This window comes from Urocampus carinirostris, chromosome 17, assembly GCF_059441175.1.
Source record: "Urocampus carinirostris isolate Australia breed hairy pipefish chromosome 17, RoL_Ucar_1.0, whole genome shotgun sequence".
NCBI lineage: Eukaryota > Metazoa > Chordata > Actinopteri > Syngnathiformes > Syngnathidae > Urocampus > Urocampus carinirostris.
Window position 1 is genome coordinate 8248599 of NC_142365.1, and position 25218 is coordinate 8273816.

A 25218-nucleotide genomic window follows, 5' to 3' on the forward strand; every position below is an offset into this window, starting at 1 on the left:
AACGACAAATATGACATGTATCTCCTGCAAGATATGCAAAAACAAACCATGGCCTAAAGATCCATCAGGCCAGTATGAAATGTTTGGAGCAGCAGAGCGATGGATAACACAAGGGACTGGACCTGGTAAGACAGGAGACAACCCATAGTCTCCCAACCCTAGCAGAGTAGTTCCATAGAAGTGGATTAAATGGCCTCCAGCGAGAAGATGGAGCGAGTGGTGGCAGTTTGAGGAGGACGTGTCCAAGATCATACAAGCCACGGCCAAAGGAGACGTTGACAGCAGGCTCCAAGCGATGACCACCACAATCGCCAGTTATGGTTCAGAGAGTTTCAGCTGGACTAAGAAGAGCAACATCTAGACCACCCCTGCACCATGAACTGCAAAGCTACAAAGAGACTGCACCAGGGCTCTGAATGCCCAAGAAACAGTTCACGAGAGGTCCTGAGGAGGAACAACCTTTGGCAGAACTGCGTAACAACCTGCGGAAGAAGCTGACAACCCTTGGCAGAGCAGAGTTGCACAGAATCTGAGAAGGGAAAGAGCTAGGAAGCAGCCGACCTTCATTGCGAATCCCTTCCGTTTTGCTAAGGAGTTTGCTTGCGGAACAAGCAGAGTAAACCACTTTCTCTAGAACACAATGAACAACCCACTTAGGGAAGAAGAGCTTTGTCCCAACAGAGCTCTTATTACCTTTGCCCCAACTACAGTGGAGTTCAAGGAGTAGGAGCTGACCTGGAAGGAGTCTTGAAGGCAGCCAGGTCAGCATCTGCACCAGGCCCAGTAGTCCACCTTACCTAGTCTAGAAGCGCCGCCCAGGGTTTCTTTGGAACCTGTGAAAGACTAAGAGTTTTCTGATGGAGCGGGAGAGTGGCTAACCAGTGGAGGTGTGCCAAGGAAGTTTGGATTCCCAAGGAGGACTCAAAGAACATCAACCTGCTTTAGACAATCTTGCTATTGAGTGTGGAAGGGATTGTGTTCTTCAGCATTGTCTCCTGAAAAAACTACCTTGATACTTCCATCCAGAAGGGTGGGATTTCCAGAGCTCCTGGCTTCCTAAAGCACACAGGTGTAGTCATACAGCTCATCTGAGACACCCAGGAAAACAGAGGAGACCTTGCTGTTGTTAGGAATTAAATATTACCAAATTGTTCGAATTAGTTATCCGACTCCATTATCCAAACACAACCTACACTCACCTAACAATGCGCGCTCGTTTCTTGGTGGAAAAATGAACAAGAGACCGGCATTTCCTCACTGGGGCAGATTTAATTTCTTAAACAATTTAACTAAGTGAACTCCATCGAATATATGGCCGAATTAGTGTCGCTTGAGTCTCTATCAAGCCTCCTCTCTCGATCTTCCGCCTTTCTTCTCTCGGCCCACGTCTTTTCCGCAAGCTGGTGTGCCGGCTCCTCCCATGGACGTGACAGGAAAGCCCCCACGTGGGGTCCACCACCTCGCCTCAATGTCTGAAATCGTCAAAACTTCCCCGAGCGCTTCCACGTCATCTGGACCCCTCTGCGTCGAGAAGTGCTGATTATCTTATCAGCCCTTTGTCCCAGTTCCCCTCTGTTCCTGTAAGCATCATTCTCCACCAGGTTGCACTCACCTGCCCCACAGCCTAGCCAGTGAATATCTCATCTCATCTCATTAGCTGTACCGCTTATCCTTGTTAGGGTCGCGGGGGGGCTGGAGCCCATCCCAGCCATCTCCAGGCAGTGGGTAGGGGACACCCTGAACTGGTTGCCAGCCAATCGCAGGGCACACGGGGACAGACAACTCACTCGCTCAGTCACACCTAGGGACAATTTGGACTGGCCAATTCACCTGAAATGCATGTCTTTGGAATGTGGGAGGAAACCAGAGTGCCCGGAGGAAACCCACGCAAGCACGGGGAGAACATACAAACTCCGCACAGTAAGGCCGGTAGCTGGATTTGAACCCACGCAGGAGGTTCCCACGACCTCAGAACTCTGCCGCACACGCGCTAACCACTGCGCCGCCGTGCTGCCCGGCCCAGTGAATATCTTTTGCATTAAATGTAATTTGTATTTGATCGTACAAAATCCTTTATAGTCAAATGTATAAAATTCTTCACAGTGTTGTGGTTAGAAACGCCTACCGGTCCATTCCACACAAACTAATTACGCTTGCACTACACCTCCACCAAGTCCCCAACAAGATCAAGCACCTGATCCTGGATGATTGTGCCAATTTCAGGCTTAGGTTCACTTCCGGGTCAGTGGCATCACTTTGGGTAAGCCCTAATAACAGCTTATACTGTATATTATATTCACACACACATGCCTTTGTATTTAGATCAGATCAAATGATGTAGCAAAAACATTGACACGAGAATACCGTAGGTGAGCCGATCCGTAACTGCTGACAGCTGGATTTAATTCTCCGCTGTGGAATACACCAGAAAGGAGCCCCTCTTTTGTTCTCTATTTTTCATCATATTGGGCATTATACAATATGCAACCCAACACCAACTTCCCACTTTACACTCAACCACATATTTCGAACTTCAGACCGCGATAGGGTTAAAAGCGTGCTTGGATTCAACCCAGCTGGCTTTCTTTTTGGGGGGGGGGAGTGTGTGCATACTTTCAGAGGAGAGAACGTGAGCCCTCCTCTCTATAAAAGGGATTCGAGGGAGAGCGGAACATTACCAGAAGTGGTTCTGCACATTCCGGCCGCGATGGTCTTGCTGGTGGCAGTTTTGGCGGCCGTGTTGGTCTCCATCCGGACTTCTGCCGAGGTCATCCCCCCACCTGACTTCGACGTCCAGGGGGTAAGAGAGATAGTTCCGTGTCATTTTGGGGTTCACGTTACTTTACGAGGTGTATTGCGTAAGTAGCCCCTACTTTGCAGGGTTCGTACCTCCTTTTCATGGTTAAATCCAAGCAAGTTTGAAGGACTCTCAAAGCCAATTTCCCCAGTACCATTTAAAGAAGAAATCTGATGGGAATCAATCCAAAGCCATGTTGTTTGAACTCGCTGTGTTTGGCCTATAGGAAAAAGAACAAGAAAATTTCATAAATGCTAAGCTAAATATTGAACCAGGTGCAGCATTGGCTCAGCATTGAATCAAGAGGTCTCAGGTTCGATTCCCAGCTCCTCCGTGTTAATGTCGAAGTGTTCTTGGGCAAGACACTGAATCTCTAATGCCCCTGATAACAGGTTGTTGCTGATGCTGCTATCGGTTAGTGTGTAAAAGGGGAAGTGTGAAGCACATTGTAAAGCACTTTGGGAGGTCTTCATTGACTGGAAAAGCGCTATATAAATGCAGACCATTTACATTCACCAGCAGCTATCATTCACTGAATAGGCATAATAAATGAAACAGAGTTTCTGTACCCCATTTAATAAGTGTTTGCTGCAGTCTCTGGTCTAATCCCGAATTCGGTTAATCTTAGTTTATTTACCCAGTTTTATTTCCATTTCAGTTTAATGACGGATCGTCTACTCTAATTTGAAATGAAATGATCTGCATTTATATAGCGCTTTTCAAATCAATGACTTCCCAAAGCGCTTTACAATGTGCTTCACATTTCCCAATAGCGGCCTTGTATTGCAGCCATGTAAGACGCTAACCTGTTTATTGGGGGTGTTAGGGGTTCAGTGTCTTACCCAAGGACACTTCGACATGTAACACGGACGAGCCGGGATTCTGGATCCCTTAATCCCAAGACGAGCGCTCTACCTCCTGAGCTACTGCCCCCTAAACTATTATTAGTCAGAAATTTACATCTATGTGCACTGATAGGGTTTAAAAATCAACCTAAATGTTTTCATGACAGAATTTAAAGTCATATCACAATACACTTTAAATTTCAATGACAAAAGATTCATTGAATAAGCAAAGAAAACTCCATTTTTATGTTCTCCATTTCAGAGAATCCCAAATTCAGGGGTATGTGCTATGAGTGCAGGTGAATTCTCAAAGTTCAGCAGTCCACAATCAAGAGTAAAGGAATAAGCAAATTCCTACCGCAACCTTGATGTGAAGCTCTATGATGAATCGGATCCTTGTGTAACGGGTGTAATAATAACTTTTATTTTATTGAAATTCCTGCTAAAATATGTGTATAGTTTTTGGTAAATGTCCTGCAATGCTGAGTCCAACAGTGCCATCTGCTGGTATGGGGTGGGGTTTGGTTTTGGCTTCTAACATGTGACCAGGAGGCGGGGTTTTGTCAGTTTAACCAGAGTACTACAAAGGTAAGACATATCTTTTGGTGCTCCACAAAATAAGTTAATTTTAAACTTTATAACCCCAGCTGACAAATCTCTCACCATGCATAGTAATGTGATTGATATTGTCAAGCTGTTTAGGTTTATTTTCGTTTTGTTTCTGTTTTACTAAATCTTAATTCCCCTTGTAGAGATCAAAGAGATCAGACCCAGCAGAAAAAGCTAATGTTGTGACTCATCCATTTGCAGGTAAATTGTACCCATTTTTATACTCATTATTGTTTTTATTCCTATTTTTCATATACATTAAAAAAAAGGATGATGTTGGTTAAAATTCAGAGTAAAGAAAAACATGTTGAATTCATTGTAAACGTTAAAAATCCACTATACGATCTCTTGTTAAAAGTATCTTGTTAAAATGCAAAGATTTATAAATGTATTGTGATATTCTAAAATGTATTTTCTGTAAAGTGAAAAGACAGCTCTTTGATATGCTTTGTTGTCAGTTTAACCAGAGTACTACAAAGAGATCAAAGAGATCAGACCCAGCAGAAAAAGCTAATGTTGTGACTCATCCATTTGCAGAACTGTAATAATAAAAACCTCATCATCCAGTCCAGCGTGAATGTGGATCTTTGGTGGGACACGTACAACGCGGTTACACTTGTTAGAATCCTGGTCTGGGAAAGCTCGCCACTCGGATCACCAAGATTTCCAATCAAGGAATTGAGGAATTTTACCTAACCTGGCCTTTGAAAACGACCAACAAAAGACATATGTTCAGTATTTTTTTTAAAGAAACTTTAACAACATTGAGCCGTCTGCAGTTATATGTTAAGGAAAATGAAAGGGGCGACTACCCGTAGACCAAACTAGTTATAATAATTAGTAAATTTACACAAAAAAATAGGCAAGTCAATATATAAATATATGCTCAACAGAGACATCAAATATCAAAAAATGATCTATAATTCAATTTAAAAGTTAGTTACTTTGATCAATGTTTTCTCAGTGCGTCAACATTTTTAATGCTACAAAGAAAAATAGAAATTTCCAAAACTTGTCAAGATCGAGTATTTCATCTTTTGTGAACTGAACCTGCAACAGGTCAAGTCAAAACCAAGAAAAGGAGAGATTTGGTTTTTCGAGCATCTCAGGTCCTGTAGCAATGATGCCTTTTTTTTTTACAAAGCTTTATTGAAACAGGAAGAACAAATCATTGTTTGCTAAGTAAAACAATGAATGTCATTTGATCATTTAGTTATATTATTAAATATTTACTACAGTGTTTTTCCTATCAAATGTAAATAATGAAATTATTCTTTTATTTGTTGATTTTAACGGGGCGATGGCAGATGGCCGGCAAGTGGTACCTGATCGGTTTCGCCTCCAACGGCCAATGGTTCGTCCAACACCGTGCCAACATGAAAATGGGCACAGCCGTGCTCAACCCTACAGCGGACGGCGACTTGGATATTTCATATGCTAGTTTGAAGTGAGGAAAATTAAAGAGAAAAATGAGTCATTTTGTCGTGGGAGAGAGCAGAAGTGTTAATATTATTCATCTGTGCAGATCCGATGGAACATGTTGGAGAATGAACAACTTTGCCAAGAAGACGGACATGCCTGGAAAGTTCACATACATGAGTGAGTATCAGAATCTCCTTTATTATTGTATTTCTACAATGAGATTGTTTTTCAACCGTATATTCATGAGCAAAAAATTTGCTGTTTTTGAGTATTCATTTATTAGGACTCAATCGCCAAATTTTTCCATTATCATAGGTTTCTATCCCCTGCTATAGACCAAATTCACTTTATGACTTCCAGCTCAGAATTAATGTTGCAATTCGGAGTCTTCTGTATTAAGAAATATTCAACCGGATCGTTGGGTGTCAATCAAAATGAGTATTTTCATAACTAAAAGCCACATTTCTTATCATATGGATGAGTTTATTAAATATATAACTTTAATCTGCCGTCACAAAATAAGATGCATTCCCAATCGAAGTTTTAAAGAGGTCACTCAGGATGGACAAGTAGATTGAGCAGATGACGTGAAAAAATATGAATTTTTGTTTTATTAATATTTTTCTTTCCCTAATTTTAAAATATAACTTTTTGCAGCCTGGATTTGCAAGGTTGGAGGGAAAAATCTGGTATATTAAGTAAGATTTTTCTCATTTTGCTATTTTTTCATGCTATTGTTGGGACCCAATTGTCATGAGGACCTATTGAAGGGGTCACCAATGAGGTGCCCGTGCGTACCTGGCAGCCCCCTAAGAACACCAGTGAGTAGCCAGTGATGCGTCATTGTGATTTTCAAGGAAATTTGATTTCTAATTGCCATGAAATATATATGACATGATCACTGTCTTTGAATACATGAGCATTTTTTTTCAAATTAAAATCAGCTGATAATTTATATATGTAAATAAGTCAAGTCATGTTTATTTGTATAGCCCTTAATCACAAGTCTCAAAGGGCGATACAGACTAGACTATTACAACATCATCCCCTGATCTAAAACCTACATGAGGGCAAGTGAAAACTCAAAAACCTCAACATGAGGAAAATGAAGATACCTTGAGAAGGGGGCCGCACATGAGATAATCCCCCTTCCAGGATGACCAGGCCAAAATGGATGTTGCAATACACAGACTAGGTTTTAAGCCTAGATTTAAACAGTTCCACTGAGGTTGCAGACTGAATCTCAGTAGGCATAACCTTCCACAACACCCGAACTCGAATGGATAATGCTCTCGAACCTACAGTTTTCTTCTTGGCTCTTGGGATCAGTAGCAGACCAGCATTTATTCAAGGCAGATGTTTTCGTGATTGACTGAGCTTTTTATAATAGTACATCTAATAACATAATATTACAAGATTAATAATATAGTAATAACATGATAGGGTTTTTTAGAAATACATATAAAACTTGTGCTGATCAATAACAAAAAAAATAGCTCCCAGCTGATGTTTTCCCACCAAATTATCGGTATTTATTTTTTCCCAAATGTATTGGCTTTTTGGAGGACTAAGGATACTTCCCAAATTCCAGGAAACAGACTAGTTGTTAAAGGTGAAAATTTTCTTATTTCGTAATGCCAAAGTCCCGGCATCTTTGACCCTAATTTATTAAAAACTAGTAGCGTTATTTGAGATGTCCTTAAAAAGTTGAAAGGTAAATATTTTCTTTGTTAAGTATGGATTAACAATGCCAAAAAGAGTTCAAAGAGCCATTATACTTAATTTTCCGCAGCAACTATCAGCTCTTACCTTAGTTTTTAGAAGAGCTGTTTGGGGCAGAACACATTAGGTAGGAGGAACAGGGGCGGGGGTGGAGAGTGACGACATGCTTATCCAAGCATTTCTTTTTTCGTGTTTTCCCCTTAGTCAATGTAGCATGAAAATGGTGAAAGTAAGAAAACCAGCTCTGTGACCTTGGAGGCAGGGAGGTCTCTGGATTTAACCTCGGAAAAGTTATACCTAAGACTTTCATAGTTGGTACCCATTACCTCCTTGCTCGGGGTTGGAATTGAGGGTTTCGGTCACCTAATGACTCCCAACTAAAGGTGTTATGACACATCGGTTGGATTGATCGAAGGGGCTGGGAATCCCCTCCTCTGTATCAATCTCCAAGAAAGACTCAAGCCACCTCCTACTAGGGGGATATGGCTCCGGTGTATACATATAAAGACAACAAAAGGCCTGACTCGAGCCCAAACCTTAAGAAAGATGCAAAAAACAAGTGTTCATTTGAGCGTGTCTAAAAAATGTACGTACTTGCACGTGCATCATGACTGAGGCTGCAATGATGATGGTGGCAGAGAGTAACAAAGTTCCAAACTTCATAAAGTTCGTTTATTCATGAATTCTGGCAGCATAAATTTATAACAATTAAGGAAAAATGATCTTATTTCACTCTTTTTTTAAAATAAGGCCCAAGCGATGTACTGTGAGGAACTATTGTTTTCTCTTGGATTATATTATTCCCCATGAGAATGAGCTTTATATTTTTTGTACAATTATTTGAACATTTACAGGCTTCTTACCAAATGCATGTTACTGATTCTTGCAGCTCTACACAGAAAAAGGCCCAGTAAAAAAAAGACGGGGTAAAAATAAACAATAGATTTTGATCAAAAATAATCCCAAAATGTAAAAAAATGACAACAGAAGGTGACAGAATGGGAAGTCTATAGGAAATAGTGCCCAAATTTTCTTTAATGGAAAAGAAAAGACTGGTGGAAAAAAACCCAGCCCCAGACTAGACAAATATGTTGCTTTTCTTGGAACTGGCTCACAGGTTACCCATGAGGTTCTTTGGAAAACCGCATGGACATTTCATATTTACACGTTAGTCTCAACAACATCCGTACTGGAATAGGTCGCATTCAAAGAGGCACATCGGATCCCGAGGATTCAACTTCTCCCATGTTATTATAGCTTTGACCTATAATAACAGGGATTAGTGGAGTAACACTAATAATCTTATAAATCTGTAGATGACAGCAGATTTTTCTAATCGTTTGCTCAGGTTTCAAAATACAGTAATCCCTTGATGTATTGCGGTTTACATATATCGCGGTTTCGCTACTTTGCTGATTTTCTTCATGCATTGTGTTCTGCATTCTGATAAACAGAGGAATGTGCTTTATATCACCAACTAAGTTGGACCTCTCCACCCGCAAAACTTGCTTTGGAGCCACATGAGGGTTCCCAATAGCGCTCGTTCAAAAAAATGCTTGAAAATGCTTGAATTAATTTCACCTTTTTTCCTATTTTTAATGTATTTTCAAAATATACATACACCAACACAAATTCGCAATTTTGGTGACTTAGAAAGTTGTGTCAGTGAAATGAGCTTCATTGCATGGCCTTTTAACTTCTTGTGAGTGATTATGAGGGATTAAGCCTGGTGACTTCTTTGAGGCTATTTAAATGGGGCTCATTGGATGCAAACGCCCACATACGCTACGATGGGAAAGTCAAAGGAGCTCAGCATGGATCTAAAAAAGAATCATTGACTTTGAGACATTTAAAGGCAGCTGCAGGTCCAAAGAGCAACGGTGCAGACAATCTTTTGTGAGTATAAAGTGCATGGCACTGTTTTTTCACTGCCACTATCAGTAAGAAAACACAAGCTATCACCTGCTGCTGAGAGAAAATTGGTCAGGAGGATGAAAAATCCAACCAAGATTCACCAAAAAGCAGATCTGCCAAGAATTAGAAGATGCTGGAACACAGGTATCAGTGTCCACAGTCAAGCTTGTTTTGCATCTCCATGGACCGAGTGGCTGCCGTGCAAGGAGGAAGCCCTCGCTCCAAAAGTGGCACCTTCAAAGCTCGACTGAAGTTTGCTGCTTATCAGATGGACATAGATAAGATCTTCTAGAGGAAAGTTCTGTGGTCAGACAAAACAAAAATCGAGCTATATGGCCACAATTCCCAGCAACATGTTTGGAGGAGAAAAGGTGAACTCTTTAACCCCAAGTACACCATGCCTACTGTCAAGCACTGTGGTGGTAGTATTATGCTGTGGGTCTGTTTTGTTGCCAATGGAACTGGTGCTTTACAGAGAGTAAATGGGATGGTGAAGAAGGAGGATTACCTTCAAATTCTTCAAGATAGCAAAAAGTCATCAGCCTGAAGATTGGGTCTTGGCGAGTTGGGTGTTCCAACAGGACAATGACCCCAAACACACATCAAAAGCGGTAATGGAATGGCTAAGTCAGGCTAGAATTAAGGTTTTGGAATGGCCTTCCCAAAGTCCTGACTCCTCTTGAGAAATTGTGGACAATGCTGAAGAAACAAGTCCATGTCAGAAAGCAATCAAAATTAACTGAACTGAGTGGTCAAATATTCAACCAAAAGCTTGTGGATGGATACTAAAAGCGCCTAAATGACGAGAAAATGGCTAAAATGTTACCAAATATTAGCACTGCTGTGTGTATATTTTTGACCCAGCAGATTTGATCACTTTTTCTGTTGACCCATAATGAAGTCATAAAAAACCCAAACCGTATGATTGCTTGGTAACACTCTACCAGAGAAAAATTAGAGTTGTAGAAATAACTGGGAACCCACGAGACCCACAACATTGTTCTTCACAAGTGTATGTACCATATTTTCCGCACTATAGGGCGCACCGGGTTATAGGGCGCACCCCCAAAAAATAGTTTTTGGTCCTACATCTTCCATAGATAAGGAGCACCGGATTATAAGGCGCTACAATGGGAATGTCGACAAAACAGTCAGATGATTCAGTCCAACTGATTACCCCCTTAACATTCCCAAAGCTTGCAAAGAAGCAAATACGTGTCGTAGACACGTGCGGATGCGGTGTCCGTACGATGTCACACAAATGCATCATTTCACATATCATTCGGAAGGTTAAAGTCTTGGGATTCAAGAAATGCCAACCATTCCTTAGTTTCTATTTTCTTTTTTGCTCGCAACTTTACTGTGCATATGACAATAAACACTTGGAATTGAGTTGAATTCACTCAACTCATCACAGCAACATCAAGATCGTTCTAAAACAAGATACCGGGAAAATATAAAGCCGCATATAATAATAATAATAATAATTTCCTTTGTATTGTCATTCTTTGTAACAATGTACACCGAACGAAATGTCGATACACCTGACCCGTTGTAGCGAGCCGATGCAGCCGCAGCCAACAGAGGGCGCCGCCATTTTACCAATTAGGTATGACTCGGCCGAGGCGCGAACCAGCGACCTCCCAGTCTCAAAGCGGGCACACTACCATCTAGGCTACTAGCTCACCTAAGTTCTCACGTTCAATAATGATATGCAATCATGGTCTTCTTACAACCCTGTAGTAAATCCAGGAGAGTAAAATATTTACAAATACAGACTAATGAAACATGTTTCTTTATGGCGTAGTTTAGCAAGCTTGCTATTCAGTCATCTTTTTCGGCCAATTGCAGGGTTTGTTTCGGCCCTCTAGCCTATCCGAGGCTCCGAATAACTTCAGCCAATAGCGATCGATATAACGGATGATTGACACATCTTTTTCGGCCAATTGCAGGGTTTGTTTTGGCCCTCTAGCCAATCTGAGGCGCCGAATAACTTCAGCCAGTAGCGATCGATTTAACGGACGATTGACACATCTTCTTCGGCCAATTGCAGGGTTTGTTTTGGCCCTCTAGCCAATCTGAGGCTCCGAATAAATTTAGCCAATAGCGATCGATTCAAATGATGATTGACACATTGGTTAGCCAATGAAACGCCGGTATATAAATCCCAGCATACACCGCGGACTTCTCCACGTTCGGGGGGAAATCGAGTCGGCGGCTGTTGCGTAAATTGCGAGACCTTGCAATTTAATATTGAGCCATATATAAGGCGCACTGTATCATAAGGCGCATGGTCAGCTTTTGAAAAAATTTAAGACTTTTAGGTGCGCCTTATAGTGCGGAAAATACGGTACATCGGCTAGCCGCAATGGCCATTCAAAAGGGGGCCATGGTACATTTAAGTAGACTTGAGATTGCCATGTCTACTTCTCACTTTTACTGAGAGTAAAAATACATCACCTACCATTTTATCACATTTTGTATTCCAACTTTTTTACTATGAATCCAAAGTATGTTTACTTACCTCATGCATTGTCCTCCTTAGGTTGGGGCAATGAGAATGACATGCGTGTGGTGGAAGTAAACTATGATCAGTACGCCCTCATTCATACTGTCAAGATAGATGGAGATCAACCCACCGTGGTCAACAAGCTATATGGTAATGATGTCAGTTTGAAAAAAAATGAATAATTTCACTGTGATGACTGACCTCGTGTGGTTTTCACAGGCCGCGGAGTGGATCTCAGTCCGGACCTGCAGGAGAAGTTCAAGCAGTTCTCCCTGGATACGGGAATCCTAGCTGAAAATATTGCTCTCCTGCCGCAAAACGGTACTAGCATAACAATGTTAAATACATGTAAGTCTGTAATAAATATGTATATCTTAATTTTAGGTGAGTGCACAGCCGCCTAGCTTCCTCCCACCCTCGTCTTCACCCGACAAAGATGAAACAAAAATTCCAATAAAAAAAAAAGCTAAAATACTTTGTGGTTTTTTTATTACCTGTTTTTTTAACAAATACAACATACATCCAGAATGACACAGTCCACTTTCATCAAGTGTTTACATCTACACGCTTTGTACAGATTTGTATACAAAACAATAATTTACGTCCCATAGAAGTCTAGATACACTTAACTATACAACACGTGTAAATGAAATAAATATTTAAAAAAAAACATTGGGCGGTGAAAAATACGGGGAACATGTAAAAGGGACAACCACAAGCGCCAGTCTTCTGAAGTTTCTTCTCAAACATTTACATTTTTCTCCGTTTTGGTATGTGGTTGCAACTGTGTCATTCCATTTGTAGTTCTCCAGAATGCATCCTGAAATTCTCTACCTACGGCGTGTAGAGAGCAACCAGGCTAAACACTGTCAGGGAATTGTTACTTACTGGTGTGGCCACAAGCGGAAGTCCTAGTCTGAAAATAGTGTTGGTGCAAGAAATCTTCATGTGATTTTTCTCATCAATACACAAATAAGCTTAATGATTCAATATCATTGTTACGGCAACTTTCCAGATGCATTTCAGAGCTTTTGTACTTACGGGTTTTCACTTTTGTTTGTCCCCTTTGGCCTTAACTTGTGCAACATCCCCCACCAAACTGGAATGCTCAACTTGAAAAACTCTAAAGGGAAGGCACAAGCTCCGAGGCCGCAGTTAAGAACCTACTCGTTAGTCAGTAACGAAAAATGGTAACAAATTTGAACTTTGGAATGCTACCAGAAACATAAATGGGAACCATAACACTGGGACATTGATCCACCTAACAACCAGGTTTGGAAAAATGACAATGTGAACCGTTTGTGATTGCAGTCTGCAAATTACGAAAGGAAAAGAATATGGAGTCTTTGAATGACGGAGATTAGCACTATCTTCCATGCAACCGACATTCCTCCCCAGCATGTAACATGCAGTAAAAAAGTGCAAGTCTACAGAGTTCTGTTGCTCCGTGTGAGCGTTTATGTACACGTAGGGACTGTTTAAAGGGGAAGTGCAGTGAACCCCAGTTCAATTGCTGTAAAAAAAAAAAAAACGAAAAATCCTCGTCATTGGTCTCTTTAGTGCTTATTATGTAGCCCAGCACATTTTACTGTCGGGAGATCTTTGAAGTAATATCTTTGTGTCTATTGATTGCTGAACAAAATGACAACAGATAATGATAAAAATATTAGAGCAGCAAATAAGTCGTTTTTCATGATGTAATACAAGTCGCTGTTTTAAAAGAAAATTGTGACTAGCTTTTTGTATTCGAGGGGATATAAGAAAAAAGCCATAGAATTTTTTTCCATGGTCATATAATCTGTCTTGTGATGAACTGTTCTACAACATTTCGTTAACCTCATGCGAGAATGGCATTACTGACAAAAATTGTTTTTTGAGAAAAAGGAGAAATAATGATAAGTTTCGAAAACAATAGTTGCACTTAGTCTCATCTTTGAAAACACCAATAATTACTATGACTATCAGATAATGAGATTGTTGAAACAATCGCCAATTATCAAATAATTGAGAGAAAAAAAACTAGACTTCATATCATTTCATAGACCCTTTCATATGTTTATAAACATTGTGAAAGATCTGGTGGGCGAGGCTTAGCCTGTAGGCCCAAAAATATCTAAGCTGGTCAGAAGACAGACTTATAGAAGGCTGTTGTGCATTTGTGTGGCAGAATCGGAGAAAATAAACGTTAGTGATGGTAAATTTAAGTTTTATGGAATCCCATCGGACACTACTGATCTAAAGTAAAACAAGAGAGTTGTGGTAAAGGCATTTAAGCGAAAAGATTGGACCGAGGCACTCGTCAAAGAGTTAACAGCGCACACTTCATATCAGGTAAAATAAATTAAACGTCCATTATTGTCGCTATCAAGTGCAAGTTACTCATTATATCGGCAAAATATCTTATTTTATTAGCTTCAGCTAAGTGAAGCCTTGTAAACACTGCGTGGACCGAAAATAGAAGGCAGAACGCATTGCCAACAGCTGTTGGGCACACAATCCAAGTATTTTTTAATTACATTTAATTACTTATGTATTTATTTGTTTTATTTAGGAGAAGCATCTCTTGATGAGACCACATGCTAACTGTTAAAAATAACAAGATACTTTGGCGAAATAAGGAGTAATATGGATAGCAAAATTAATAATTGTTTAATTTATCTTACCGTATGTAAAGTGTGCACTGTAACCCAAGCATTTTGGACGAGTGCCTCGGTCCAATCTTTTGGCTTTAAAGCATTTACCATAACTCCCTTCCACAAACACACAACATGACATTTTAACACCAAACTTGATCAGCGCAGAGTAATCTCTTGCCTCCAACTTCGACTGTGACGTAAGCCATGAAAATGTCTATACGATAATGCCCTTAAAGTACGTCAGTGCATCCAATATCGCATACTATGTTAAGGCCTTTTTCACATGACAACAGTTATTTTATGGAATTTGGAATAATAGTCATCAAAAAGTTGAAATATATATGCAAATAACCAAAAATCAAAAAAGAAAAACCGTTGCCATTTTCACACGATGTTAACGATTTGTAACAGATTTCTATGCCATCACAGAATTATTTACTATTCAATATTTTAAGGTCTTTTTTAAATCACAGATGTTAAATCCAACAACAAACGGGGGTTCATTGCAGACGAAAGAAGCAGCAGACGCTGCGCTAGTTTCACATGATCGGGTCAGTGCTGGGGATGGTCCGCGGTTTCACTCCTGGACCACATCCTTATGGTGGCGCAGGATATGCTGGTTCTTCTCCGACGGTCGCCGGAAGCCTTTCGAGCAGATTTCACAGCGGTGCGGGTAATCCTTCGTGTGGATGGAAATCACGTGCCGCTTGAAACCCGAAGCGTCGCCCGTGCTGTAGTCGCAGTACTGGCACTGGTAAATCCGCCGCTCTTTTTGTCCTTTACCGATAACCACAGTCACGCTGCTTGCTAAGCTAGCCGCGCTCACACGAGTGGGAGGGCCCGAGCCGGCCGAAGCGCTGGGGGGCGACTTTTTCGGACTCGGCGGCGGCGAGATCGCCTCTGTCCTGACGGCCTCGCTTTCTTCGGGCGAGGCCTGCTGCTGCTCCTTGGTGTGGACCGACAAGATGTGGCGACTCAAGACGAAAGGGTCGGCGTTTTTGAAGTTGCAGTGTCGGCACTGGTGGAGTTTCTTGGTGCGGTGGGCCGCAGAGTGCTTCTTGAGTTCCGACGGCCGGTGGAAACCTTTGCCGCAGACGGCGCATTTGTGCGGATAATCCTTGGTGTGCACGGAGATGATGTGACGTTTCAGGTCGCTGGAATTGGAACTTTTGTGGTCGCAGTGGTCACAATGGTGGGTCTTGTTCTCCTCGTGCGTCAGCGCGTGCTGGTTTAACTCCTCCTCCTCGGCAAAAGTCTGAAAGCAGCGCTCGCACTTGTACGGCATCTCCTTGCTATGCTTGGTTTTGATGTGCGTTTTGAGGTTGGACGAGTCGGCGGACTTGTACTCGCAGTACATGCACGAGTAGGGCTTCTCGCCGGTATGAGTGCGCATGTGTTTCTTCAACTCGGAAGGGTGACGGAATCCTTTCCCGCATTCCACACAGATGTGCGGGAAGCTTTTGCTGTGGACGGCCAACAAGTGTCGATTGAGCAATCCTTGCTCAGCAGTTTCATACTCACAGAACTTGCATTTGTGCGTCTTGGCGGGAGGCGGCGGAGGCGCCGGCTGAGTTTTGGGCTCTCGGTGGTGGTGCTGCAATCTGTGGGTGAACAGCGCCGTCTGCTGGTGGAACTCCTTCCCGCACATTTCGCACTCTAAGGGGGCTTTGCTGCTCAGGGCGTGCACCTCCATGTGGTTGTGGAGGCTGGCTTTTTTGTTCGTGGTGAAGTCGCAGTCCGTGCACTGATATTTTTTCCGGGTCAGAACTTCCTGGTGGTGGTTCTTTGTGTGGCGCTTCAGGAAGCCACGCGATTTAAACTTTTTGCCACAAAGCATACAGGGATATACGGTCAGAGGCTGACCATAGGGACCGATGATAATGGCTGGGAAGGAGAAATAAGAGCAACATCAGCGGACAGAGTCATTAAATTAACAGCAAAAATAATAAGTGATAGTCATTGAGTGGTTCAAAACAGTATGAGTACCTCCAAAAATTGAATTTCTTTTTCGACTCTCTTTCCACACCAAGTACTATTTTGCGTTCCCAAAAATAATTCTAACTCCGCGGTGTTAGTGTGTGCGACGGTGTTAGTTGTGGGCCTCGAACATCTCTAAAATGCCTGTCTGCTATTGGTCTAGCCATAAGATGCTGTACAGAAATTGATTCGTGTCACAGCATCACGAAGATGCATATATACTATTGGCTGAACTCCCTCCCACAATGCTCCATTCCCATCTCCTTTTCAGTTCAGTATGTTGTGTGTTCCATACAGACCTTTAAAATTAGACCAATACAAAACTGTCACTTTTTTACAGTATTTGTTTGCTATGGGTCCTAAGGCTTGCAGTGATGCTTTAAGGAAAAGCAAAAACATGATAACCATGGAAATAAAAGTTGCGATTTTCAAGAAATACAAAGTGGGCACATGGACCGCTACCCTTGCTATGTTGCATGGCTGTAACCAATCGATGATCAGGACTATTATTAAAAATAAAGAGGCGATTGAAACAAAGATCTAAGGACGTGACAATCCTCACAAGTGAAAGGTTTTGAAATCAGTTTCATTTTTAGACTGCTCAGTGCAAAGGTATATTACATTTTCCTTCACATGTATATTTATGTATAATGTTTTTTCAGCAGAAGCACAGAAAATAGACAAAATTAGTACTTACTATATACTGTTTTGTTATTTGAATACTTTTATCTGGGGTACCGGGCGTCCAGAACTCATTAGCATAGGTTTCTATCCCCAGCTATATTGCAATTTCCCTTTGCAATACCCACCCCAGAACAGATTAATATCATATCTCGGGGCACTACAGTATGTGAAAGACAGTTATCGGTACTGAATTCATTTTAATCACCCTTTATACACACGTAATGCCTTCAACTTTCGCCATAACCATATAATAACGGTGCATCTTAACCTGTCTGGACTTGTCGTGGTTCGGACCGCCGCCTGGTTTTGTTGCGCTGTCGTCCGATTTCATCAACAGGATCCGATTCGTCGATGTGAAGTAGCGCGCTTGCGGCTCCGTTGCGGTTTTCGCAGCTTTCGTTATCCTCCACACCTGAGAGGACAAAATCATTGCTTTAAGAAAGTACAACGGAGCAAAATTTTTTACTGACAAACTGGATGATCTCCAGTGTTTTCCAAACAGCGTTTAATTGGTCCCACCAGAGTCTCATAAACTTGTATTACAAAAAATATAATACTGTTTTCAAACACATATAAATGCAAATGTTATCAATGTTATATGTATTCGTGCTACGTCTCTGTCAGTCAGAAGGAATCTTAGTCAGCCATTCCCCTGTGCTAAAGCTCACATTCTCATTTGGTTGTTGCAGTGTTTGTCCCACCCCGCCTGAACTGTGATTAGACGGCTGAGTAAAACGTGATCTTGACGGGTTTTGTGTTTTCCCCCAGTTGAGCTTTTTACAACTCTCCGGGAGCAGGAAAAAAAAGCCTGCTCAGTGCCTCGTCACACTGTCGATATTCTCAAGGGCATTGCTATTGCAAGCAATTCAATCATAGCAGCGGTATAGATAGTTAATGTTGTAATTTACCAAATCAACAAGACGAGGATTACATTTGATTTAATAAAAATATCATATAAACTATTTGGGCTGTTAACTCATCGATACAGCATCGCCATCAGAACAACTATTTATTTGTAGTTAATTCGATGACCAGCAGATTTTTGGGCATTAAACTCCTGTCGTGTTTACCATATCGTGGGTGTGACTTGTTTGCAGAGTCATTGCCTTTCATAACTAGTGTATTTATTATTCATTAGTTTACATTGGCAAACAATCATATATCTAGCTACTTGATTTTGCTTGAAATATGCTCCAGATTGATGCGCTTCATTCAAAATTTACAACATTTTCTTCCAGGGAAGCGTGACCAAAGACAGTTCCCCTTAGGGTCTTCACCCTCCAGGATCTCGCAAAATTCTGAGATACACTGATCTCTCACACCTTGAAAATCATCCTCACTAAAATGGATGAAGGGAATGTGAAACAATCAACCTCTAACATAAAATTGTGAAGCAGGATTTGCTAACTAACTAGAATCACTTACCATGATTTTCTTGGTGATGAGAATCACCGACAGACATATAAACCATCTTCTCTCGAAGCGTTTGCCCCGAATCCGTCAGTGCCATGTTCTCCATGTCCCCATCGCTGATGTCTACCGATTCTCCTGGAAGACAAAAAAAACCCAATCTCAATCTCTAGTCTCCAACGTGTTTTAAGAAGACCTGCTTTTCATGTTCTTACCCATGTCGTCCTCCCCAGAGTCAGCTTTGAAGATGTACACCTTTATTACTTCTTGTCCATCCTCATCCTTCTCCACTTCGTGGTCTTCCACTGCTCCTTCCATAGTCACCTCTGTCCCATCCTCAGAAACCATTTTGCCAGCGTCATCCACTAGTAAGAATGGCAAAGAGAAGCTGGTTACATTGACCTGAGCTGGTGCTTCCACACATGTAAAATGAGAACATTTTGTATTTCCTTTGGGCACCTATTATTGGAAATGCCTGAAAAACATTTTCTCAGGAAATTATATGCCTCTATAAAGCATTTATAACAGACGTTTTATTTAACATTTAGTCTTTTTGGCATTTAATTTAATACACTAGATATATCACAATACTGCATTTGCCTTGGAATTATATCAAAGAGTCTTTTTATTCTTCTAATAAAAAGCTTTCTTCTATGATTTAGGATCTAGTATCAATATTGTCACACACTGCTGCCTGTCAATGTCGAGGCCCGGCTCTTCAGAGAAGACGCTTTACACTGAAAAACAACGGCGCTGTATCAGGAGGATCAAATCAGGAGGCTTCTCCTGCTGCTGGTAACCATGGAAACCAGTACAGTATCTGTTTTATGTTTGAGTGCAAACCCCTACCCAGAAAACGGCTTTTCAAGAGATGGACACCGCCAGGCTGTACTTGCCCAAGACACACACCGCAGGTAGTGTTGCCCCTATGACCCAGGTTTTTAAGGGACCCGTGAACCAAACAAGTTCCCATTCTTGCTTGTACAACCTCCAATAGGGGCAGCAAATAGCAGGATCAGTCAGGTCTATGCAGACCTTTTGAGATTCTGATTCAGGAGTATACAAATAAAAATGACTAAGTGAGAAGAGACATCATGTATCGATACTAGCTAGTCTCCAATTCAAGGGTTACCAACCTTTTTGAAGTTGGGGGCTAGTTTTAGCTTAGTTAAAGCAAATGAATAACCTATATTGTATGTTGACAATATCTGTGCATTATTTGTTATTGCAGCATCCGTTGCAGGCTGTTCATCCTGGAAGGGGGATTACCTCATGTGCAGTCCCTTCTCAAGGTTACTTAATTTTCCTCATGTGGAAGTTTTTGAGTTTTTCCTTGCCCTCGTGTAGGTTTTCGATCAGGGGATGGTGTCATAATAGTCCTTAGTTTGTAATTATCTGTCGTCTGGCACAGCCCTTAGAGACTTTGTGATTAAGGGCTATACAAATAAACATGACTTGACTTAACATTGGTGACTCCAGCTCTAATTATCTCCGTACAACAATTTTCTTTTCCAGACTTGCAAAGCCAATAAATTATGTCTTCTATATTTTAGTACAAATGTTATTTTTTTATAACTATATTCTAAGGTTATTACAATGTTTACCATATATTAGGAAGATTTTGGCGGGGCACCAGGCTTTACGTGGTCCTGCCAGTCGCATATATTTTAAAATATCTATAAATGCAAAGTTAATCCCAAAAACTTTTGATTTCTCATTACATAAATGATCACAAATGCCACAGCGTGTATTTATACTACGAATCTGTCAGTCAGAAGGAATTTTGTCTTTAGCACACCTTCTCCGTGTGCTAAAGAACACATTCTCATTTGGCTGTTGCAGTGTTTATCCCGGCTAGGTAAAATATGACATTGACGTAAAAACACGCCACTGCAAGCAATAAGGAAATTCGCTCGGAGCATGGAAACATTTTGGCGGACTTGGGCCCTAACTGTAGATCATTAGTTGTGCGTTACATAAACTCCTGTAAACCATCAAAAAAGAACCAACATCCTGTCATAGTAGTACTCTCAAATGCAGCAGTCTTATTATTTCACACTGAACAGAAAAGTGACCAAATCACTGATATGGGTATTACATTTAATTCTACTACATATCATTTCTTTCTCATGCCATGAGGCTCTTTAACTTCACCCGGGGCAGTAAAAGCCCACATTAAACCCCACCCCATATTTGCATATTACCCTATTTTTATTACAGTGTGTATTTTCCGTAACACTATTTAAATGCTCTTCATCAACACGTTATATTCGGTATTTTTGTATTCTATATCTTATGTTTTATAATTTCATTTTTTTAACAGAAGGATACTGCTGGAAGTGTGAATTTCCCTACGCGGATGAATAAAGTATCTACCTATCTATCTCTATTTCTATCTAATAGAAATTTCAACGAATGTCAGTGATTTAGAATAGAATAGAATATGCCTTTATTGTCATTGTTACAACATGGGATATATTGTAACATTAGACTGTTAAATGGTCAATCTAACATATAGTTAACCTAAATCTTAACGGCTGCTAATCTGACTTTTTGCACTACTGGCAGTTCTTTATAGCTTGCCACTCCTTGCACATTTGCTCTCTGCACTATTGTACTTACAGCGTTATTGTTACAGTGTTAATGTTACTGTTTACCTGACTTGTTAACCTGAATGCCCATTTTGCACATCTGGTTAGCTACTCCTCTTGCACTATCGGCACTATGGTAAAATACTATACGTAGCCATAATACAATACAACTTTTACTTATATCTGTACATTCGAGGAAACTGCAGATGTATCGACATTTCGTTCTGTATACACGTGTACTAGAATGACAATAAAGTAGATCTGAATCTGAACAACGAAATTGGACGACTCCAGTTCCACATTTACAGTGAGGATAAGGAAACAAAGAGATAAAGGAACAGAGAACATGTTTAAACTGTCTTTGTTGTAAATAGGCTCTGCTTCCTCTGGAGGGGGGGGGGGTGAGGGACAAACAGAAATGGTGGATCCAACTGGATGTTTGATCTTACAGTACACACATTCCAGTATTTTTTCCCGAATTGCTCAATCTACGTATTGAATGGATTTAGGAAGTACAGTCCTTAAACATGCCCGATTAAAGTCGCCGGCGACGATAAAAGGATTTAGTGATTTTTTTCTGGTGTTTTTTTTTTTTAATCCAAATAGATTACGAGGACATTTTTTTGGCATTAAACTGCTGTCTCAATTACCATGCTATGATTCAATAGTTTAAGTCAAGTCATTTTGTTAGTTTACAAGGGCACAAATTCATTACAGACCTATCGTCTTGATTTTGCTCCAAAAAAAGCACCAGATCGATGCGTTTGAATTAAAAAAAAAATCTTCAGGGGAACGCCCCTTAGACTGATCACCCACCAGGAGTTTCAAAAAACAAATCACTGGGAAACACTGTATTGATACTACAAAGCTCGAACTTACAAGATATCATCAGATAATCTCCACAGCTGTCTTGGTCATCGTCCTGCTGCTCGGCGTCCAGTCCGTCTTCGGCGATGTCCCCCATGGCGACCCCTTCCTCCTCACCGTCCAAGGCCATCACGCAGGTTTCTACAGCGACATCTTCATCTTCATCGCAGTGTACATACTCAGATACCACATCCTCAACAGCATCCTGGATGACTAGCTCGTCAGGGGCAAACCTGTGCACCGCCATGCCTTCACCCTCGCCCTCTGACACCAACACAGTCTCTTGAAGCTCCACAACAAACTCCTGCCCGCCGGCACCACCCTCATCTGGAAGAGGCAGGATTACCCAGTTAGCCAGAGAAGCATGCAGAGCATTCGTTTATTAAAAATTGTTTTCCTTTGAGATTGAATGGCTCATTGTCATGCATGGTTCTAAAATGATCTGGCTGAACTAAGAATCCTGCTTCTTCAAATACCCCGATAAACTATACTGTTTATCACCGACATTTTCCTACATTATTTTTCCAATATTTATAAAAGCATGGCTCATTACCCGATCCGTGCAATATAATTTTAGGGTCTTCAGAAGGTATTGAAAGCCTGGTGACCTCCTCATCCATTGTCCTCGCACTGCATTTGTTACTGGAGAGCTGAAAAGAAATAACAAAAACTTAGCTTTTCTGCACTGGAGGTAATCATATATTTTTAACGCTAAATCAAAAGCTTCATCTATATCACCATACTAAAAACAGATTAGCCTGTTTCAACAAGTTTTAAACAATGTGAACAGGCTGCAAATAGATCTGAGTGACATTTCAATCTAGGAAACAGGGATTATGAATCCGTTTAGATTTTCCCTCAAGCACATTTTTGAATTCGGTGCAAAAAGCCTGGATGTGTCTCACCACTATAAAGGATTGTCTCAAAAATTTGAATATGTGATGAAGTTTTTTATTTTCTTTAACACAATTAGAAAAACAAACATGACATACATTCTGGATTCATGACAAATCAACTCAATATTGCAGGTCTTTTATTATACCAATTTTTCTGATTATGGCTCCTAGTACACTTTTACAAAATATTGTAATAGATTTGTTATATATGGGTTTTTGCCACAATCATCAATATAAAAACAATAAAATATTTGCAAAAGTTCAGGTTATTTGTAATGAATTCAGAATGTATTACATTTCAATTTTCTTTCATTGCAGAAAACAAAACTTTCATCATACAGTATTCTAATTTTCCGAGACAGTCCTGTATAATTAAGGACACACTTCACATTAATTTTGACTTTCTGTGCCCTATTTGTTGCATTCTAAAACATATAAACCAAACAATTCTTGTTAATTGGCAAAATTAGTTTTGTTGAACTCAAGCTTTAATTTGCATTTATTGAACTGTTACTTTATTGATAAATATCAACTGGATATGACTATTAGCTTCAAGCATATATCCTGTACTTCTTATGGGGACTACAAAAGTGAAAAGTCAAGTTAAACAGACAAGGGAAAAGTAATCGGTACACCTATGTATTAAATGTCCTATACAGTATGTGTCTATTGCACAGTGACAAAGTAACCTTTGGATGTATGCAAATGGCCATTTGCATTGCGCATATTTTCTTTGAAGAAATCTGTTAAACAACGAAGAAAGATTCACACAAATATATGTACTAACTTAGTATCCATGACCATGTGTGAACATCTTTTTATTATCAGTCTCCCCCACGCAAGCAAAGAGGATGCTGAGGGGTACATAGTGATGAGGGATGCTGGGGTACCATCCCCCCAAGAATTCCAGGATATATTGATAGTGTTAAGAGATGCTGCAGAGTGTTCATTTGCTCATAAAATAAATCAAAAACGTGCAGTTGCACATCGGCATGAAGCAAATGATGAATGAACACGATATTGATAGCCAGGTTATATTAACAAAGACTATGCACAACTGATGCACAGGTTCTTGAAGGGGAAGGATTTGACTTGGCTACAAACGAGGATATTTTAGAAATAAATTAACGCAGAGGAACTGCAAAAAAAGAATAGATCATGGAACAAAGAGGAGAATAATCACGTGAGGGGGACACATAGAAACGCGCACACCTTCGCGTCTTCCATCACACTAGCATCCGCCATTTTGTTAGCTTCACGTACGAACTCAGGCTAAATTTACTCACGTGTGTACAAAAACGTGGTAAATGAGCGCACCTACACATAGTCACCTTTCACATCTGTTTCGTACGTAAAAACGTCGAATCGAAAAACGCTCCGTGAAAGTATTTTAAGTTGAAATACGCCCCTTCTTTGGTCGAGCTAGTTAGCTCGCTGGTTAGCACGCTAGCTAACAAAACAGGCCCGCATTTCCGTTACAAATTGTGGCCTTTCTTCGGGGCCGCGGCCTTAAAAGAAAAGGCCACACGGTTTTATGATGCGGCCTTTCGGGTGATCGTGAATCAATCAAAATGCACGCGTGCATGCGGTTAATACAAAAATAGGAAATGAAAATCCTACAGGAACAAATGCACACTTCGCCCTAGCAAGCAGTCGGCATCCGAGCAACAAGGAGCCCCGTACCAGATGCAGCAGGGATGGCCTCCGTCAGCTCCTCGGCTTTCCCAGGGCCGCTCGGTCCCCCCCACCACCGCCCCAGACACGGGCTCGATTCAATCGGGACTTCGGTGTTATTTGGGCGGGCCGCGGAGGAGTGGAGAAGGAGGGGTCCGGGGGAAAGAGGGGAGGGGGTTTATGTGGAGCTCCCTTCAAAGCAGGGCAACGTGCCTGGAGCTGGATCTTGTCATGCTAGTTTGTAGCCCCCCAGCTCCTCCGAGCTCCGAGGCCGCCGTCAGTGCGACGTCACAGCCCGAAAAACTGCAGGAAAACGCGGAAGAGTTGGTGGCGGAAAGCACGCTGGGATGGTGGGAGAGGAAAACAGGCCATAAACCTCACGCGACCCCTCGTTTTGGGGGCTGAATTTGCGTCAGCTAAAGGTCTTGGACTATACCGATATTTGTAAGCGATATGGTTGTGGAACTGAGTACTTGAAATTGTGAATATGATCGCAGCAAGGCTTTGGGGCTAGGACCTTAGCTTGGCCTTTTGGCTGAGAGTAAGTGTCCCGGCTCCTGGGCTTTGTAGCGTATTAAGAACTGACCGATAATGGATAATGGATAATGATTTATGAACAAGCTAAATAACCCTTAAAACCCCTTAACCCCCATATGGCCGGCTGT

The 25218-nt window shown here is 41.2% G+C and overlaps 2 protein-coding genes across 8 annotated transcripts; one reads left to right on the plus strand and one right to left on the minus strand.

Moving 5' to 3' along the window:
• Nucleotides 1–2631: 2631 nt before the first annotated feature.
• LOC148349090 (lipocalin-like) lies at nt 2632–12292 on the plus strand. Its single transcript, XM_088320616.1, has 6 exons — nt 2632–2800; nt 5559–5698; nt 5777–5850; nt 11855–11968; nt 12038–12139; nt 12203–12292. Exons 1-6 carry the CDS (start codon nt 2708–2710, stop codon nt 12220–12222), a joined length of 543 nt encoding a protein of 180 aa, XP_088176742.1. The 5' UTR covers nt 2632–2707; the 3' UTR covers nt 12223–12292.
• Nucleotides 12291–24942, minus strand: LOC148349091 (zinc finger X-chromosomal protein). 7 transcript variants are annotated; one of them, XM_088320614.1, is made up of 8 exons: nt 24563–24942; nt 22537–22633; nt 22217–22310; nt 21996–22124; nt 18741–18890; nt 18541–18663; nt 17384–17527; nt 12291–16338 (listed from the first exon to the last, which is right to left on the minus strand). In XM_088320614.1, the coding sequence occupies exons 2-8, from the start codon at nt 22597–22599 to the stop codon at nt 15032–15034; spliced, it is 2010 nt and encodes a 669-aa protein (XP_088176740.1). In that variant the 5' UTR covers nt 22600–22633; nt 24563–24942; the 3' UTR covers nt 12291–15031. The 7 variants fall into 7 exon arrangements, with proteins under 7 accessions (XP_088176740.1, XP_088176738.1, XP_088176739.1 ...); XM_088320612.1 differs by having other exon boundaries at nt 21996–22142; XM_088320613.1 differs by lacking the exon at nt 24563–24942 and adding an exon at nt 24211–24394 and having other exon boundaries at nt 21996–22142.
• Between the last annotated feature and the right edge of the window lie 276 nt (nt 24943–25218).

Excerpts from the sequence above, each read along its gene's own strand:
- LOC148349090 (XM_088320616.1), top strand. The coding sequence starts at position 2,708 with ATGGTCTTGCTGGTGGCAGTTTTGGCGGCCGTGTTGGTCTCCATCCGG. Across the intron at positions 5,699-5,776 it reads ATTTCATATGCTAGTTTGAA|ATCCGATGGAACATGTTGGA; the intron begins GTGAGGAAAATT and ends TCATCTGTGCAG. Across the intron at positions 11,969-12,037 it reads CGTGGTCAACAAGCTATATG|GCCGCGGAGTGGATCTCAGT; the intron begins GTAATGATGTCA and ends TGGTTTTCACAG.
- LOC148349091 (XM_088320609.1), bottom strand. The coding sequence starts at position 22,603 with ATGGATGAGGAGGTCACCAGGCTTTCAATACCTTCTGAAGACCCTAAA. Across the intron at positions 22,311-22,536 it reads AATTATATTGCACGGATCGG|ATGAGGGTGGTGCCGGCGGG; the intron begins GTAATGAGCCAT and ends TGCCTCTTCCAG. Across the intron at positions 18,891-21,995 it reads AGATTATCTGATGATATCTT|TGGATGACGCTGGCAAAATG; the intron begins GTAAGTTCGAGC and ends CATTCTTACTAG.